At 41.8% G+C, this 17,801-nt stretch overlaps 1 protein-coding gene across 2 annotated transcripts in view; it reads left to right on the top strand.

Moving 5' to 3' along the window:
- The window catches only part of PCDH15 (protocadherin related 15), a 2,278,876-nt gene that overhangs the window by 533,087 nt on the left and 1,727,988 nt on the right, over positions 1–17,801 (top strand). For both annotated transcript variants that reach the window (XM_063961739.1, XM_063961738.1), the window contains exon 4: positions 406–471. In XM_063961739.1, the coding sequence (XP_063817809.1) occupies positions 406–471 (66 nt within the window). The remainder of the gene's footprint in view (positions 1–405; positions 472–17,801) is intronic.

Raw genomic sequence — 17,801 nt, 5'->3', positions numbered from 1 at the left:
CATGTTTTCAAAAGTTCTATTTACATATGAAGGAACAAACGCTTTTTTGAAATTAGAGAAAGGCGTAGTGTTGCTGTAAGTGCATCAATAGCTTTTGGTGTTACGTGTGACCAATTCTATGTTGTGATGTGGCTGTTGATTGTTGTTTGCATTTTTAGGTGCCCAGGTGTGCTAAATGCCTCTCTATGTTCAGTGCAGCACTGTGGCAATACAAGCAGACTTTGTGAAACCATTCTGTGCAGCCATTCAAATTACATTGCTGTGTTCAGTTCCGTCTGGATCTCAACAATACCATCTTTATTTAAGAAGCCATGCCAGCAACATTCCTTAACTACTTAACATAATGAGACAGTCATTAAGCTAATTAATATTTTTTTCCTCTTTCTTTTTCCCCACTGCTTGTAGATTGTGAACTTGCCAGGTCTGGTCCACCAGCTACTATAGTTGCTATAGATGAAGAAAGTAGAAACGGTAAGCACATTCGGAAATCCCTATATATATATATATATTTTTTTTTTTTAGCTCCTAATTGGAAATGTTAATTTGTCTTTCAGGCTGTAAATGCAACCCATTAATGTGTAAATGTCTGCTACATCTAAAATGCAGGTCAATCCAATACCATAAGCCTACTTTTAACATTTGCATATGTGACCAAATTATGATATAGTGGCAAAATTTACAATTGCCCTTTCAGCGCAAAATTAAGTTCAAGCAATACATTATGCTGATACGGACAATGATCTTTATTTAAAGCAATAAATAAGCAAACACTAATATTATTAGCCAAATGCTTTTAGGTCCTCTATTTTTGTAGTATTATAGGTCTCAGCATGTTAATTATGTAACCATAGATCTGCTCTGTGCAATTTATGAACTAATCTGTGTTGGTTTCCTCCATCTTTTTTGGAAAACTGTGCTGCATGTCAGAATCACTGGAGTCTCCAGGGGCTTGAATGAATCTGCATTGCATTTCAGAAGTGAAGACAGTATGTTCTGTAGCTGTAAGGAGCCTGGAGGAACCCTAGATGCATAAAGGAAATATCACAGATACACAGCACATCAATTTTCCAACCTGTCTTTGATTCTTTTTAAGCATGCATTTTAGGAGGTAATTTTAGATAAGTAATAGATGTACTGGGGCAGGCAAAAATTCTAATACATTTATTTTCAAATAGGACAATAGCAAATTAGTTGTCTTACGCAATCCTACATAAATGACACTGTCTTGTTTTGCCTTTCATTTGCTCATATTTGCCAGCTCTCCTTGAATATCAGGGAGACTCTTTGAAATAGTGGTAGTCTCCCTGACACCCTGATAGTTGAGCAACCTATCAATTATGGTATTCAACCCTGCCCTTCACAATATATGATGCTGCTGATTAAACCATTTCCCTTCAAAACCGTTCATAACATTGTTTTTTTTTTTAAATGTTTATCTCATATAGTTAAAAAAGTTCCAATATTATATTATGCACATCTGCAGAACGGATCTCCTCATCAAAAACTGGGGGACACAGTGGGGTGGCGCGGTCACATCATCTTGCCACACCAGTTAAGTGGTTAATTGGTTACCAGAAAAAAAATCCACACTGAAAAAAACAACAACAGGGAAATTGCATTATGACAATGTTTTTTTTTCCAGGTACAATTTTCCTGTGGGCTTCTTTCATGTGCGTTCTTTTTGGGTTACATACAGTATGTGATATTTAATGAAACTTTTGTTTATGACATTTGCAGTATGACAGTGAGGTTTATTCCATGATTTTTTTCACAGAACCATTTTAATGATCATTTAATATATACTGGGTATGTATTTTATTTGCATAGCTTTTATTACACTTAATTAGCCCATGACTAGAGTAACTTAGCTGTCAAGTGTAAACTGCAATCTGGTTTCCTTTTTTCTTTTTCTTTTTTTTTATGAAGAATTTCTTGTTTTATGGGTGTCTAATCAGTAATGCTGATTATGGTTCTGATAAGTTGCAGTTTATCAATTAATTTTATTTGTGTTTTGGCACATTGGCTGTGGTGAATTAAAGTTATTAAGCACAATATTGTTGTATTTTAGCTTGCAGTTTTTGTTGTTTCTTTGCTGGAAGATTCTGTATTAAAGTAACTTTAGGCATTAAAATGCAAAATATATTTTATACAGTTTAGTAAAACACGGTACCCACATGCACTGAGGGCATGGACTAGACACTAGATAGAAATACTGTGTAAAAATGCTTAATAATTCAGTGACTGTACAACGGTAATAACACTACTAGCATGTACACCCTCACATTTTTTTATATACCATAAAAACAATGTTTAAGATATGTGCAAAACCTAAACTTATTTACTTTTTCATTTATTATTTATTTACTAGAGTTTATTTATATAGCGCACACATTCCGCAGTGCTTTACAGAGAATTTTTGGCCATTCACACTATTCCCCTCCCCAGTGGAAGTTACAATCTATATTCTCTATCACATGTACACGCACACACATTCACGCTAGGATTAATTTTATTTGTAGCCATTTAACCTACCAGTATATTTGTGTGAGAGGAAACCAGAGTATCTAGAGGAAACCCACACAAGTACAGGGAGAAAATGCAAACTCCACACAATTAGAGCCATGGTGGGAATCGAACACATGACCTCTGTGCTGTGAAGCAGTAATGTTAACCATTACACCATTCGTACTGCCCATGATTTTGGTTCATTTTTTGAGGTCTGATTTTCAATCAATCAAAACATATTATATACGTAAGTATATATTTGACTATACTAATGGATTTGGTTATGTGCAGAGGCATCGGAACTCAGGGGGCAACAGGGCAGCTCACCCCCCAAACATAGAGAAGCGCCAATCATGCACAGGAGGAGCGATGTGCAGTCAGGCGAAAGACCATACATTTAGAGGCAGGACCGGAGCTTCCACTAGGCAGCTTTAGGCAGCTGCCTAGGGGCGCCGGGACCTGAGGGGGCGGCCTGCTACAGCTGCCTGAAAAAGGTAGCATGGTCCTATCTTTCACAGCCGCTGCAATCCTCCCAGGACTCGTATCTTACAGTAGCCGTGACTGCTAAGCTCCTGTATTGCAGCCTCCTGCTCCACCTCCACAAGGCACAGGCAGTAACTGTGGCAGCTCCTGGAGTCCTGGCTGGGGGTGACATGCAGCACTGCTCTTCATTCCAGGCTCTTTCACAGACTACTCAGTCCCAACTCTGCATCACAGCCTGCAGGTAGTGGCTGCACAGTGTACTCTCTGCATTTGAATTCACTGAGGGGAGGAGGGGGGGGGGGGGGGAGGAGATGAGCAGCAGACATGCACACAGTTTGGGGGGGATGAGCAGCAGCATGCATACAGATGGTGGGGGGGGATAGGACAGCAGACTTTTAACAGAGTGGGGGGGGTGAGAGTAGCAGGCACCCACACAGACTGGGGAGATGGGGAGAAGAGAGCAGCCATGCAACAAACTGGGGGTGTGGGAGAGCCACAGCATGCCTTTCATCTGAAGGGTGGGTAGGGGGAAGGGGCAGTAGACAGAAGTTTTGCCTAGGGTGCAGAGAAACCTTGCACCGGCCCTGTTTAGAGGCATCGGAACTGGGGGGGGGCAAGGGGGCAGCTCACCCCCCCAAACATAGAGAGGCACCGATCATGTTTTTGAAAGATGCAATAAAATTAAAATATACTTTAAAGGTAGTGAAGGCTTATTCAAACAACAACAACAACAAGGACATCAATTCCTTTGTTTTTCTGTTGCCAGGCAAATATTACCATATGATGTCATCTAAACATTAGCCGTTGTTGAACATGTAATTACAGTATACAGACAGACATCCATGGCATACATAGTTACATTACGGAGTAAAAGTTTCTTTCTTTTATAAATGGTATAATGAAAAATGAATACAAGGAAATGAAAAGGTTGAACATATACAGTATATAGACAATCATAAGAAGCATTGCGTAAGTGATCCAAACATAGGGGCTAATTCAGGTAGGGTCGCCTTGTGCTATCCAACCAGAATTTTTGCTGAAAAGATTCGGGCGCATGCGCAGCGCCCGTCCTGTGCATGCGTCTACATTTTCTGGGGGGGGGCCCATAGGAAATGCGTTTGCCTCTGCCTGACAATCAGGAAGAGGTGGTCACGGTGCGGGGGTGGCAATGCTCTGTTTCTAGGGAGGAGATGGAGCATTGTGGGGGTGGAGCGCTGTGAATGGTGGGCAGTGCGGCGTGAACGGGGCATGACCACGGTGGCTGTGTGACATCACACGCAGCCACCACAATGGGTAAGATGGCAACGGGTCTCCTGCGGCCGCTGCTAAGCTGCAACAGCAGGAGGCATCAAGATTTTTTACAATAAAGCAGAAATTGTGAGGCAATCACAATTTCTGCTTCATCAAGGGGTAGAGGCACCCGATAGCATGTTGGGCGCCCTTGCCCAGCAATGGGCAGCCCCCAGCATGCGATCCAAAGATTAGCAAATTCTGCTGATTAGCAGAATTTGCTATCCTTACTGAATTAGCTCATTATGCATTTTAATTGTAACCTTTATCATGGAAGCTCACTTTTCAATAAATAGATTGACAACACTTCAACAATACTAATGCAATAAGTAATATAATACTATATATGTTATAGCTGAACTTTACACTTCATTCATTCTTGATAATATAGATGAAACTTTTTCCTCCTGTACAGTATATCAGAATTATAGGAAGCATCTGTTACTGGAGAAGCAAGGATCCTCTTATGTAATTCTTTCACATGCTGCTTAACCTTGGTCTAGTCAAGCTTGTTCATTGATAATGTGATTGAGAAAGAATTAATTTTTCATTCTGAAGAAGAGCTGTAAAAAATGTCTGTTTAAACTCAGGTTTAGCATTGAAATTATAATCTGAATACCTAAGCATATTAAAACATGAGCCACAACCAGACGATAAAATTTTGCAGCTTACTAATGCTGCTCAGGCCAAATCTGTTTAACCATTAATTTTAAAATACAATGATAACAGCATGTAAATAAAGTCACACAGAGTGGGGAATACATCAGAATCAGCTTACATGATTGTAACCTTTTCTTCTTAAATTGATTATAATGGACACATTTAAAAACACGTTATTTCTTACTACAATACAACAAATATACTTAATCAACGGTAATTAGTCAATGCTAATGTCAGTTGATTGATCATGTGATTACTCCTCACTTTATAACCATAGCTAAGTGAAATAATGTATTACTAGACATGAAAATACTGTGAAAAACTGGTTAGCTGTAGTGAGTGGAGGAGAAAATATAGCTACATTCATGCCCTATATCTAGAAAAATACATTCATGCCCTATATCTAGAAAAATGCATTCATGCCCTATATCTAGAAAAATGCATTCATGCCCTATATCTAGAAAATGCCAATTCTGCTATGGAGACTCTTTGGGCTGCAACAGTGATGCTATTTGAGGTACCCAGGATTGTGATTAAATTGGAGTAAGTTAGGTCAGACTCTTCTGAATAGAGTTGGTCTTTGGGGTGGGATTCGTTCAATTTGCTGGCTGTCGAGATCCCGACAATCAGGATACCGACACAGAAATCCTGACAGCCGATACATGCCGCCAGCTGGAATCCTGGCAAAACAGGACTATTCCCACTCGTGGGTGTCCACAACACCCATAGAGTGGGAATAGATCCTGCGGAGAGCGCAATGATCCACCAAGCCCGCAGTGTAGTGAGTGCAGTAAGCCCGCAAGGGGACTCTTTGCGCTTGCCCTGCTGTTGGTATTCTGGCAGGTATGATGCCATTGTCAGGATATGGACATCCGACATCCTGCCCACCGGGAAATCATACTGATGCTTTTGGGAAGCCTTCAAATTAAGCTTGGCTAGCAGCTGAAATGTCCAATGGTAATTACAGTATCTGTTAGCACTTTACAAAATATCCTCAGTAGAAAATCATCCTGGTGGTAGATTAAAACTGTGCTTGGCTGTTGGAGTTGGCATATTTAAATGATAGTCCTAATAAATTATTTTTTCTATAGATTTTATTTTCATCTATAAATTAAGGAAATCACATTTTAATCAGAAAGCCTGCTAGCCTCCTTTTTCTGGGGCTCATCTTCATCCCAGTTGAACAATAGATTATCTTGTAGATTCAGTTTAATAGGGAGACATTGCAAAGCTTTTTATTAATTAGCCACTCAAATGCTTGTGTCAGTGGATAATTACTCAACGATATTGGTGGCTGCAGCTTGGAATGCTTTTGAAACTCTAGTTAACCTGGCATGCAGTACTATAGCCATTGGGTGCAGGTGTTTCTATGGTGCAATGTTGTAAATATGTGGAAGGATTTTGTAATCTAATGCAGATATATGACAGACAACACTGAGCCACCTTAGCTATTCAATTCCCACAAAGACTATTTATTATTATTATTATTATTATTATTATTATTATTATCCTTTATTTATATGGCGCCACAAGGGTTCCGCAGTGCCCAATTACAGAGTACATAAATAATCAAACAGGAAAAACAGCAACTTACAGTTGATGACAGTATAGGACAAGTACAGGGTAAATAAACAGTTACATCAGCAGTTGACACTGGAATAAGTATCAGGTGGCAGAAGACTGCTGGATGTGGTACACTTGGAGATTATTAAAGTAAGGCAAAGGATAAGCACATGAGGGAAGAGGGCCCTGCTCGTGAGAGCTTACAATCTAAAGGGGAGGGGTAGACAGACAGGGGTGACACAGATTGGGTACATAGAGAATGTGGAACAGAGGCTTAGGATGAGATTTGGCTGGGTTTGGTGAAGAAGTGGGTCTTGAGAGCCCATTTGAAGTTTTGTAGAGAGGTGGATAGTCTGAGGGGGAGAGATAGAGAATTCCAGAGAAGTGGTGCAGCACGTGAAAAATCTTGGAGGTAGGAGTGGGAGGAAGTAATCCGTAGGCAGGAGAGTCATCGTGCATTAGCAGAGCGAAGAGGATGGGTGGGAGTGTAAGGGGAGATAAGGTCAGAGATGTAGGTGGGAGAGGAGTGGGTGAGGGCTTTGTAAGCGAGTGTGAGAAGCTTGAAATGGATTCTGAAAGGGAAGGGGAGCCAGTGAAGGTCTAGTAGGAGAGGAGAGGTAGACGTATTGCTTTTGGTGAGGAAAATGAGCCGGGCAGCAGCATTGAGGATAGATTGGAGTGGAGAGAGCTGTTTGTCAGGAATGCCAGTCAGGAGGAGATTACAGTAGTCCAGTCTGGAGATGACCAGTGAGTGGATTAGAGTCTTAGTAGCATCCTGGGTCAGAAAGGGTCTGATCCTGGAAATATTTTTTAGATGAAAATGGCAGGTTTGTGAGAGGTGCTGAATGTGTGGTTTGAAGGAGAGGGAGGAGTCAAGGATTACTCCAAGACAGCGTACTTGGGGGCTAGAGGAGATAGTAGTGCCATCAATAGATAATGAGATTGTAGGAGGTGAGGTTATGTGGGAGGGAGGGAAGATGATCAGCTCAGTCTTAGACATGTTAAGTTTAAGAAAGCGCTGGGACATCCAGAAAGAGGTAGCAGAGAGACAGTTGGAGATACGAGTGGGGAGAGCAGGGGAGAGGTCTGGAGAGGAAAGATAGATTTGGGTGTCATCAGCATAGAGATGATATTGGAAGCCAAAAGAACTAATTATCTTACCTATAGAGGATGTATATAGAGAGAAAAGGACCAAGGACTGAACCTTGGGGTACACCTACAGTTAGTGGAAGTGAGGCGGAGGTGGAGTCATGAGAGGAGACAGAGAATGAACGGTCAGAGAGGTAGGAAGACAGCCAAGAGAGGGCAGTGTCACGCAGACCAATGGAGTGAAGGATTTGCAGTAGGAGAGGATGGTCCACAGTGTTAAAAGCAGCAGAGAGATCAAGTAGAATAAGTATAGAGTAGTGTCCCTTAGATTTAGCAGCATGGAGGTCATTGCATACTTTTGTAAGGGCAGTTTCAGTGGAGTGGAGAGGACGGAAGCCAGACTGGAATGGGTCAAGTAGTGAGTGTGAGGAAAGAAAGGAAATAAGGCGGTTGTAGACAATACGCTCAAAGAGTTTGGAGGCAAAAGGGTGGAGAGAGATGGGTCGGTAGTTGGAGAGAGTGTTTGGATCAAGGGTAGGTTTTTTAAGAATAGGAGAGATGAGTGCATGCTTGAAGGCAGAGGGGACAGTGCCTGATGAGATGGCGAGATTGAGAAGGTGGGAAAGATTTGAACAAGCAGAAGGAGAAAGGTAGCGGAGGAGGCGGGAGGGGATAGGGTCAAGTGGGGAGGTGGTGAGGGGACAGGAATGAATGAGGGCCATGACTTCCTCTCCAGATGCATGGGAGAAAGATGTCAGAGTTGGTGGGAGGGGTGGTAAGGGATGGGAGAAAGCTGGTTACTGATGGTCTGGTGTGATGTGATGTCCTTACGTATGGAGTCAATTTTGGATGTGAAGTAAGTGGCAAAGTCAAGAGCAGAGAGTGAGGAAGGGAGACTAGGTGGAGGTGGGCAGAGGAGTGAGTTGAGAGTGGCAAAGAGGCGCCGGGGGTTGGAAGACTGGGAGGAGATGAGGTTCTTGAAGTATGACTGTTTAGCAAGAGAAAGGGCAGCACTGAAGGATGAGAGCATAAGTTTGAAATGGAGGAAGTCTGCCTTAGAGCGTGATTTTTGCAGATATCTGGTGCATTTCGTGTGCCAGGGTTGAGGTGTTAATTTGCGAGGGTGAATAGTGGTTGGTGGAGCAACAGAGTCAAGAGCAGAAGTGAGGGATGTGTTGTATATGGAAGTGGCTTGTTCAGGGCATGAGAGATAGAGAATAGGAGAGAGAAGTGAGTCAAACAGGGAGGAAAGGAATGTGGTGTCAATAGCCTCAATGTTACGCTTAGTGATTGTAGCCTTGGGAGGTAGAGATGGGGAAGTTGAGAGATATAGGTTAAAGGAAAGCAGGTGGTGGTCAGAGAGGGGAAATGGGGAATTGGAAAAATCCGAAATATCACAGCGGTGAGTGAAGACCAGATCCAGTGAGCTCCCATTCACATGGGAGGGTGAGGAGGTCCACTGGGAGAGACCAAGTGAAGAGGTGAGTTTAAGGAGTTTAGAGGCAGGGGATTGTGTGGGATGTCAATAGGGATGTTAAAATCGCCTAGGATAATGGAGGGAATGTCAGAAGAGAGGAAGTGAGGAAGCCAGGAAGCAAAGTTGTAGATGAATTTGGAAGCAGCGCCAGGGGGGCGGTAAATGACCGCTACTCTAAGATGGACTGGATGGAAGAGGCGTATAGTATGGACCTCAAATGTAGAGAGTGTAAGGGATGGTTCTGGTGGTATGAGTTGGTAGGAGTAACTAGAAGGTAAAAGGACCCCAACACCACCCCCATGGCGACCCCCAGGTCGGGAAGTGTGTGTGAATGCGAGGCCTCCAGCAGTGAGAGCAGCAGGAGAGGTAGTGTCAGAGGGCATAATCCAAGTTTCAGTAATGGCTAGTAGGTGTAGGGTGTTGGAAATGAAAAGGTCATGAGTGGGGACCAGTTTGTTACAAACAGATCTGGCATTCCAGAGGGCACAGGATAGGGGGTATGAGTTTGTGGGAGAGATGTGAATGAGATTATCAGGGTTGCTGTAGCGATGAGGAGAGATTAACTTCAAGGGCTGGGATGATGAGAGAGTAGTGATGCTGCAGGTGCCTGAGTTAGGAGGGGAAACTGCAGGAGGTGGGCAGGGAGGGAGGTCAGTGTGATGTGGATGGGGGTGTGGGAAGGTGACAGGGAAGGGAGGGATGGAGCAGAGCTGAGTTGTGGGGTAGCAGGACCATGGGGTAGACGTGAGTGAAAGAGGTGTAACAGGAAAGTAGGGGAAAGAATACAGAGAGATGGAGGGGAGACAGAGGAGGGGAAGGAGGAGGAGGTGTAGGAGACTAGGGGGGAAGGATAAAGACACGTGATTAGGTAGACACTGAGTGATGTCGGGAGTATAAGAAAGCCTTGACATAGTGATTAGTAGGTAAATAGGTTGTGGGAAAGTGGAAGAAGGAGTGGAGACTGTAAGGGATTCAGAGCCTAAGAATTGCAGAAATGCAGGTGAGAAAAGCAGTGTCGGCTCAACGGGTGTTGATTTAGTATGAAATTAATCAGAAGCGTAGATAAAGTGGGTGTTAAAATGTATTTGGACCGTAAGAAATGAAAAGAATTGTGAGGTTTGAGAAGCAATGGTAATTCTGTACGATTTTAAGTGTTTGTAGGTAAGATTGCATTGGTGCAGCTGTGCATTAAAAACAAAATTACAATAATACAGATACAAGCATTTGTTGGTGAAATGGATGGTTTTTGAAATGTTCAAGTAAGGTAGTTCCGTGTTATTTAATCAGATGCAACAATCAGGAGGTGAGTGATCTTAAGAGTAAGTGACTCACATTTGTTATTAGTTCCTCTGTTTACTTTGTTTTGTTAGATTGGTGTGCTTCTGTGTTCCTTCTTTTTCACTTCGATTGAACGCTGATGGAACACTGCTGTTATGTGTCAATTTTATCACGCTTTGATAAAATGCACGCTTAGATAGTAAATGCACAGTCAAATGGCTTTGCACAGCCTACACCATTGGACTTAAGTAGATGACTACTACAAGTGAAACCAATAATTGAAATCTGTAACCACACCCCACCCCCTCAAATGCCAGGCAATAAATTACCTTTAAAAAAAACAACAACAAGGCATTCCACAAAGATTAAACTGGGTCTATATCATTCCTAACTAAGAAAAGAACTTCAAAATCACATACTATGCAATAATGTTTCACTTTGCATTACCTAGCAGAATTAGCTTTGCATATATAGATATCGTGCAGCAGCATATGTTGGTGGGAGTAGTTACCTAGCAGAATTAGCTTTGCATATATAGATATCATGCAGCAGAATATGTTGGTGGGAGTAGTTTCCTAGCAGAATTAGCTTTGCATATATAGATATCGTGCAGCAGAATATGTTGGTGGGAGTAGTTACCTAGCAGAATTAACTTTGCATATATAGATATCATGCAGCAGAATATGTTGGTGGGAGTAGTTACCTAGCAGAATTAGCTTTGCATATATAGATATCGTGCAGCAGAATATGTTGGTGGGAGTAGTTACCTAGTAGAATTAGCTTTGCATACATAGATATCGTGCAGCAGAATATGTTGGTGGGAGTAGTTACCTTGCAGAATTAACTTTGCATATATAGATATCATGCAGCAGAATATGTTGGTGGGAGTAGTTACCTGTAGGTGACAAGAAGAGAAGAAACGTCAATTCACAATCGATATCAGCTGAAGATAAATTAACGCTGATGGAACGCTGCTGTTATGTGTCAATTTTATCACTATGTACATTGTATCCCTTTTTAGATACCTCCTGTTGTGTAATTCTCTGGAAATGTACAGTATTTTAAACTATCCAAAATAAATGTACAATGCACTTACATTTAGGGGGAAATTCAAATGTTTGAAAAGTCGGTTGGGTGTCTGTTTTTTCCTGTTTATTAGATAGGAAAAAACAGACACCCAACTAACTTTCCAAACAATTAAATATGGCCATAAGTATATTGGTAAGAACACTGTCAAATACTATTTCTACTCTATATGGTAGAGCAGATTGTTAAAACCACACTCACTGAATGGAAAATGTAAAGTAACAAAAGGAAATCTTTACCATTTCTTGGGCATAAATTTGGCAGCAACAAGTCACAATGAGGGATCAAACCCACTTCACAGAGCTTGATCTGCATCAGACAGACAGAAACTATATTGCAGATGGAAGGAGTATCACAACTGGGGGAATTGGGCACAGCAGTGCTAGTAATGGATGTGTTGTATGTTACTAAGTTGGAAGGCAATCTTTTTTTCTGTAATGCACATGGCAATTAAAGGACACAACATAATTTTCCAAGATGACAAATGCCTTATACTAAGTAATAAATAAGAAGGTTATAGCCTGAGCTAAAGCTGATGATGATCATGTGTGTTGTCTCACATTGCAAAGAGATAGGTGTGATTAAGCAAACACAGACCTGATAATTGCTTTCATATGTGGCAGAAATGTCTAGGGCACAGACATCTGTAAAGCATACAGGATCTGTAAAAGGAATATACTATCAGTAATTATGAGCTGTGATTGTTACATAAAAGCTAAAGCCACAAAAGCTAAAATTAAACAAATAAACAATTACACAAATAAGTAGGAGTACTGGGTCAAGACCACTTAGGGGGTAATTCAGATCTGATCGCTAGGCTGTGTTTTCTCACAACCTGTGATCAAGTCCGAACTGCACATGCATATGCACTGCATTGCGCAGGCGCGATGGACCGCAACAATGGGGATCAATGCATAGCGACGTGATTGTGCGTAAAAAGCGATCGCAAGGTGGCTGACAGGAAGAGGGCGTTTGCGGGTGGCAACTGACCATTTTCAGGGAGTGTCTGGAAAAATGCTTGCGTGTCCAAGCTTTGGAAGGGCGGGTGTCTGACGTCAATTCCGGTCCTGGATAGGCTCAAGTGATCGCAGCAGCTGAGTAAGTCCTGGGCTGTGCAGAGACTGCACAAAATCAGTTTGTGCAGCTCTGCTACACATGCGTTCACACACTTGCACAGCTAAAATACACTCCCCCAGTAGGCGGAGACTATCTTATCGCAGGGCTGTAAAAATCGCTGCCCAGCGATCAGGTCTGAATTACCCTCTTAATCTCTTGCACATTAATGTTTGTAGTCCTATTAAATTACCCACACTAGGTAGCAACAGATATACAGTATACTGCTTTTACGTGTGACTAATGAAAAATGAAAATGCAGGTAATACTGTATATTTTAGGCTTTTACACATATACGGAGCAATTTTATTTTCAAAATGCAATTTACAGTTGAGCTACTGTACCTCTTCCCCCATCTCTAAATCTGCCCATGGATTTTAAATTTGCACCCATACAGTGATTTTACCATGTAAAGTTACACATTTAACATTGGAGACAAGGCATGAATTTTAAGGTTAAAATGTGATTTTTTTTTGTACTATAATTTATATGCCTGTGTCGAGCATGCCTATATGCTTGTGCTTACCTTTCTGACTGGGGATCTACATATGTATCTCAGACTGATCTCCTCCCACTCCCTGCCCTTTTGGTGATTGAAGGCTGATGTCACCAGGTGGTGGGTCTAAAGTCTGACGGCAGCACGAGAGGACCTTAAGTCTTGGGCTGCTAGCAAAAAGGCTGGCTTCTAGGGACTGCATTGGCTGCAGCCAGAGGCGGAACTACAGTACCATTGGTACAGCAGGTGCATTTCACCAGGGTCTCTTAGGACTAAGGGGCCCACTGCTCCCTCTCACAGGGAGAATGTATATGTGATTTATCTTCTGTCATGTCCATGCGGGTTAAACTACTGTATGTGGGCTAGACAATGAGGCAATTCAAAGAAGGAATGGCGCAACGCAAAATGGTCATTCGTGCCGCCCTGCTTAGTGGCTCCATTAAACAAACTGTCGCTAGACATTATGCCCAATCTTGACACAATATGGTGATGCTAAAGTATCACATTATAGATCAAGTTCCTTTTAATATACGTAAAGGAGGGCAAAAAAATTACAGTTAGAATCCAAATGGATTCACACTTTAGACACTGTGAGCCCAAAAGGGTTAAATGAAGCTTTAAGCTTGAGCAGTTTTTTGTAAACTCTATCTACAGTACAGTATGTTTATCTTGTTATAGTATTGAATGATTGGTTTAGCAACACATATGAGTCTGCAGTATGCTAATGGTGCACTGTCGTAATACATAAAAATACTTGAACAGTTTGATATTTTTTTCAGAAATAGTTGATGAAATTTCACAGCTTAAGAATATATTTATGTTCATGTATAAGCGCAGTGTTGTGGTAAGGCAGCAGCATGGAAACTTAAATGCTCTTAAATGTTTGTGGAGGCAGGGGAGAAGAACAAGCGCCATATGGTGTAGTAATTTTGATTAATCGGAATATTATAAACACATATATAAAATGTAAGTACCGGATGGATTCTTGAAATCAGGCCTATTTGTCTCTCTTTATTCTCAGTGGCTGTTCCCCACTAATCCTGGGCCCTTTCCCAGCCATCCAAAGAATCTATGGTTTGGTGTGACCCATTTGGACTACACCAGAACATCCCAGTACCTGATACCCTGGAGCCTGGACCAACTACAGCCTTCTATTTCTGCAACCCAGGATTAGTGGGGAACAGCCACTGAGAATAAAGAGAGACAGATAGGCCTGATTTCAAGAATCCATCCGGTACTTACATTTTATATATGTGTTTATAATATTCCGATTAATCAAAATTACTACACCATATGGCGCTTGTTCTTCTCCCCTGCCTCCACAGAATTGCATGACTGAATATACCTAGGTCATATCTTGAAGAACTGAGCAGCCACCAAAGAAGTTTAGGAGGTGTCTATAGACGGAACACTCACGACCAATTAAGTCCCAACATCTGGACTTTTGACGACCCCTTCCTTTAAAGGAACATTTGAACGTTAGACAAAGCGCACTGACCTATAAAACTCTTTCCATATTGCTCTTAAATGTTTGTTTATGTATTGTATATGCTTTGTGTATGTTTTTTGGGTTAGGTACATTTAGACACACTTTAAAACACATTTGCAATCTTTACACTCATTTTTTATTAGTTCCTTATTGAATTTGCAGTGTTTGCACGGAGACACACTATGCGCAGGACATGTTTTCATGCTGCATGGTGCGAGTCATGTGTGTACACGTTGCCAGTCCTATAGCACCTCAGGCCAGGCGGCGTCACTTCCAGAAAGACATCACTGCTGCAATTGGAAGTGAGGTGCCAGACTCAGAACGGATGCACAAGAGGCAGCAGGGATGTTTTGTATGAGAGTTAGTTAGTTAGTATATATTTCACTGTTTTGCACTGTTATTTATGTCCTGAAGAAGGGGTGCTTAACCCCAAAATATTGACAATAACGGTAATTCTTGTTGCACTATTTTGAGAATCTTGGATTGGCGCCTCTTGTCTTTCATCTCCATTAGGAGTATACTAACCCCAGGAGGGTACTCAAGTAAGTTACTGTGGTGAGAGTTGCCAGCTGAATGCTGGGCTTTTTGTATGTTCAGTCCACTTTAAGGAGAGTATTTACCAAGCAATCCTCTGGGTCGCATATTCGTGCACAGTGCACGTGTACACCTGTAAGCACACCATTCGTGGCAATCCAGTTATGGTTTCCGCAAATAGCATTTAAGCTGTAGGCTGGCACATCTGTATACTTCACTATTGGGCGCCTGTTATTTATATATATATATATATATACACACATACACACACACATGGGATCCGGTCTGAAGATCGACAATGTTTAGGTCGACCACTATAGGTCGACAGTCACTAGGTCGACATGGATGGAATGTTGACAGGGTTTCTAGGTCGACATGTGCTAGGTCGACAGGTCTAAAGGTCGATATGAGTTTTTCACATTCTTTTTCTTTTTTTTTTCTTTTTTCATACTTAACGATCCACGTGGACTACGATTGGAACGGTAAAGTGTGCCGAGCAAAGCGGTAGCGGAGCGAAGGCACCATGCCCGAAGCATGGCGAGCGAGGCAGTGCACTAATTTGGGATCCCGGTCACTCTACGAAGACAATGACACCCAAAAAAAAAAAAAATCCTCATGTCGACCTTTAGACCTGTCGACCTAGCACATGTCGACCTAGAAACCCTGTCAACCTTCCATTCATGTCGACCTAGTAACTGTCGACCTATAGTGGTCGACCTAAACATTGTCGACCTAGACACTGTCGATTTGATGAACCACACCCATACACATATCTAGTCAGGATCCCGTTAGTCGGGAACCCACTGTCAAAAGGCCGATGCTGGAATCCTGACACTGATCAGAATGCCGGCACAGACATCCTAACATCAGAGAACCCAATCGAGTGACTATCAGGACTTCAGAAAGGTAAGCCACAGGGGTAGGGTTAGGGTTCAGGGAGGGGAGGTTTGGCATCCCTTAGGAGGGTTAGCTTGCAGATGGGAGGTTAGGTTTAGGCTGCCGGGAGGTGGAGTTACGGTTAGGCAACACCGTCGAGGGATTGAGTTAGGCTGCTGGGAATGTGAGGTTAGGTTGCAGTAAAGGAGGGTTAGGGGGTGAAGCGTAGATTACTGAAAAGGATGGTCAGGTGCCATTGAAGGAAGGTAAGTAAGTATACTTACCTTACCCCTGTCAGGATTTTAAACAGTGGGATGCAAAGATATTCTGTCCGCCAGCATTTCAGCCCCAAACCATATATATTGTATACATACACAAACCTACGTGTGAGTGTTTGTTAGCTTGGCTTAAAGGTTTACATATATTTTCTACAAACACAAAACTGTTTAAGACATGTATGACTCTAAGTGTACATAAGAAGCTTGTCTTGCCCATAGCAATTAATCAGTTTTCTTTCATTTGCACTATAAAAATGACAGTGCTACAGCAACACCACTTTTCTCCTTTGGATCAGGTTGCATAAATCCCCACTTATGTTCTATTTTTGCGGCATTGAAGAACAGCTTTGAATTCCACAGTAGGAACCTATTTGTGTCTGTAAAGGAAAGTGTTCAAACATGTCAAATGGAGAAATATATTTGCACCACAAGCATCACATTGCTATTTACGTGAAGCTGCTGTCCACACACAACACAGAAAAAGGATTATGAAAGCTAACTGTGATAGAAATGTGTCAGCATTCTGCAGCCATAAACACCACTGGGCAAATGTACACACACACTGTATTGCAGACTCATTAACATGTCATGTCTGATCACTTGAGTCCAGAAAATTGATGTCTGAATCACAATCTGACAACTTCTGTAACATGAAATATGTAGCAGTTCATTCGGAATCTGTTGAAATTAAATTAATTTAAAAGTTGCCTAGCATCCGGACCATTGCATCAGATTTAACTTATTCTAAGTTTAAGGCAAATTATCAATTATTAAACAAGTGACATTGCTTTACTGCATTTATAAGAGACTCTTGGTAGATAATTCTGCCATGGGGAAAGTTTGTGCAGTAACCAGTCTAGGTTGCAACATTATCAGTGCTACAAAATCTGTTTTAATGTACAGTGCAGTACAACCAAAATGTTTTCTGTTTTGTCATCATTTTACATTGAGTATGGACAGTAAAAAGGGCATAGCCTATATCGTGGCCCCAGCACTACGAAATAATAATAATAATAATAATAATAATAATTACATATAGATGGACAGAATTTATAATATTAATTTAGAATAATATAAATTTGTATATTTTTTATTTAAAATAGCGTGATGATGAGGGACGTTTCTGAAACCTTGGAGAGAGATAATGTGGAAAGGAAGAGATAAGTACACACCAATCTGCTTCTGTTATTTTGCTAACACAACCTGTTAAATGACCATAAGAGTATATGTAGGACCGGACTGGTTACTGGATGAGGACATGCAGGACTGGACTGGTTACTGGCTTAATATATGCAGGACCAGACTGGTTACCAGATGGGAACATGTAGGACTGGACTGGTTACTGAAAGAGGATATGCAGGACCTGACTGGTTACCGGTTGAGGATATGCAGGACCGGATGGTGTTACGCAGAAGGAGCAAAGCAGGTTCATTTGTCACTAGTTGCACAGGCCCAGATCACTGCAGCTGGACTTCTTTAAACCCCCTTCTGGACTGTAATTGGCTGCAGGGTAACTGGCTGGCCGGACTGAGAGTTAGGTTGGTGAAGTGGAGATCAGCAAGAAATCATGGAATGCGGTAAAGG

This window comes from Pseudophryne corroboree, chromosome 3, assembly GCF_028390025.1.
Source record: "Pseudophryne corroboree isolate aPseCor3 chromosome 3, aPseCor3.hap2, whole genome shotgun sequence".
Lineage (NCBI taxonomy): Eukaryota > Metazoa > Chordata > Amphibia > Anura > Myobatrachidae > Pseudophryne > Pseudophryne corroboree.
The sequence above is the reverse complement of the archived record's forward strand: the minus strand, read 5'-3'. Positions and strand labels throughout refer to the sequence as shown.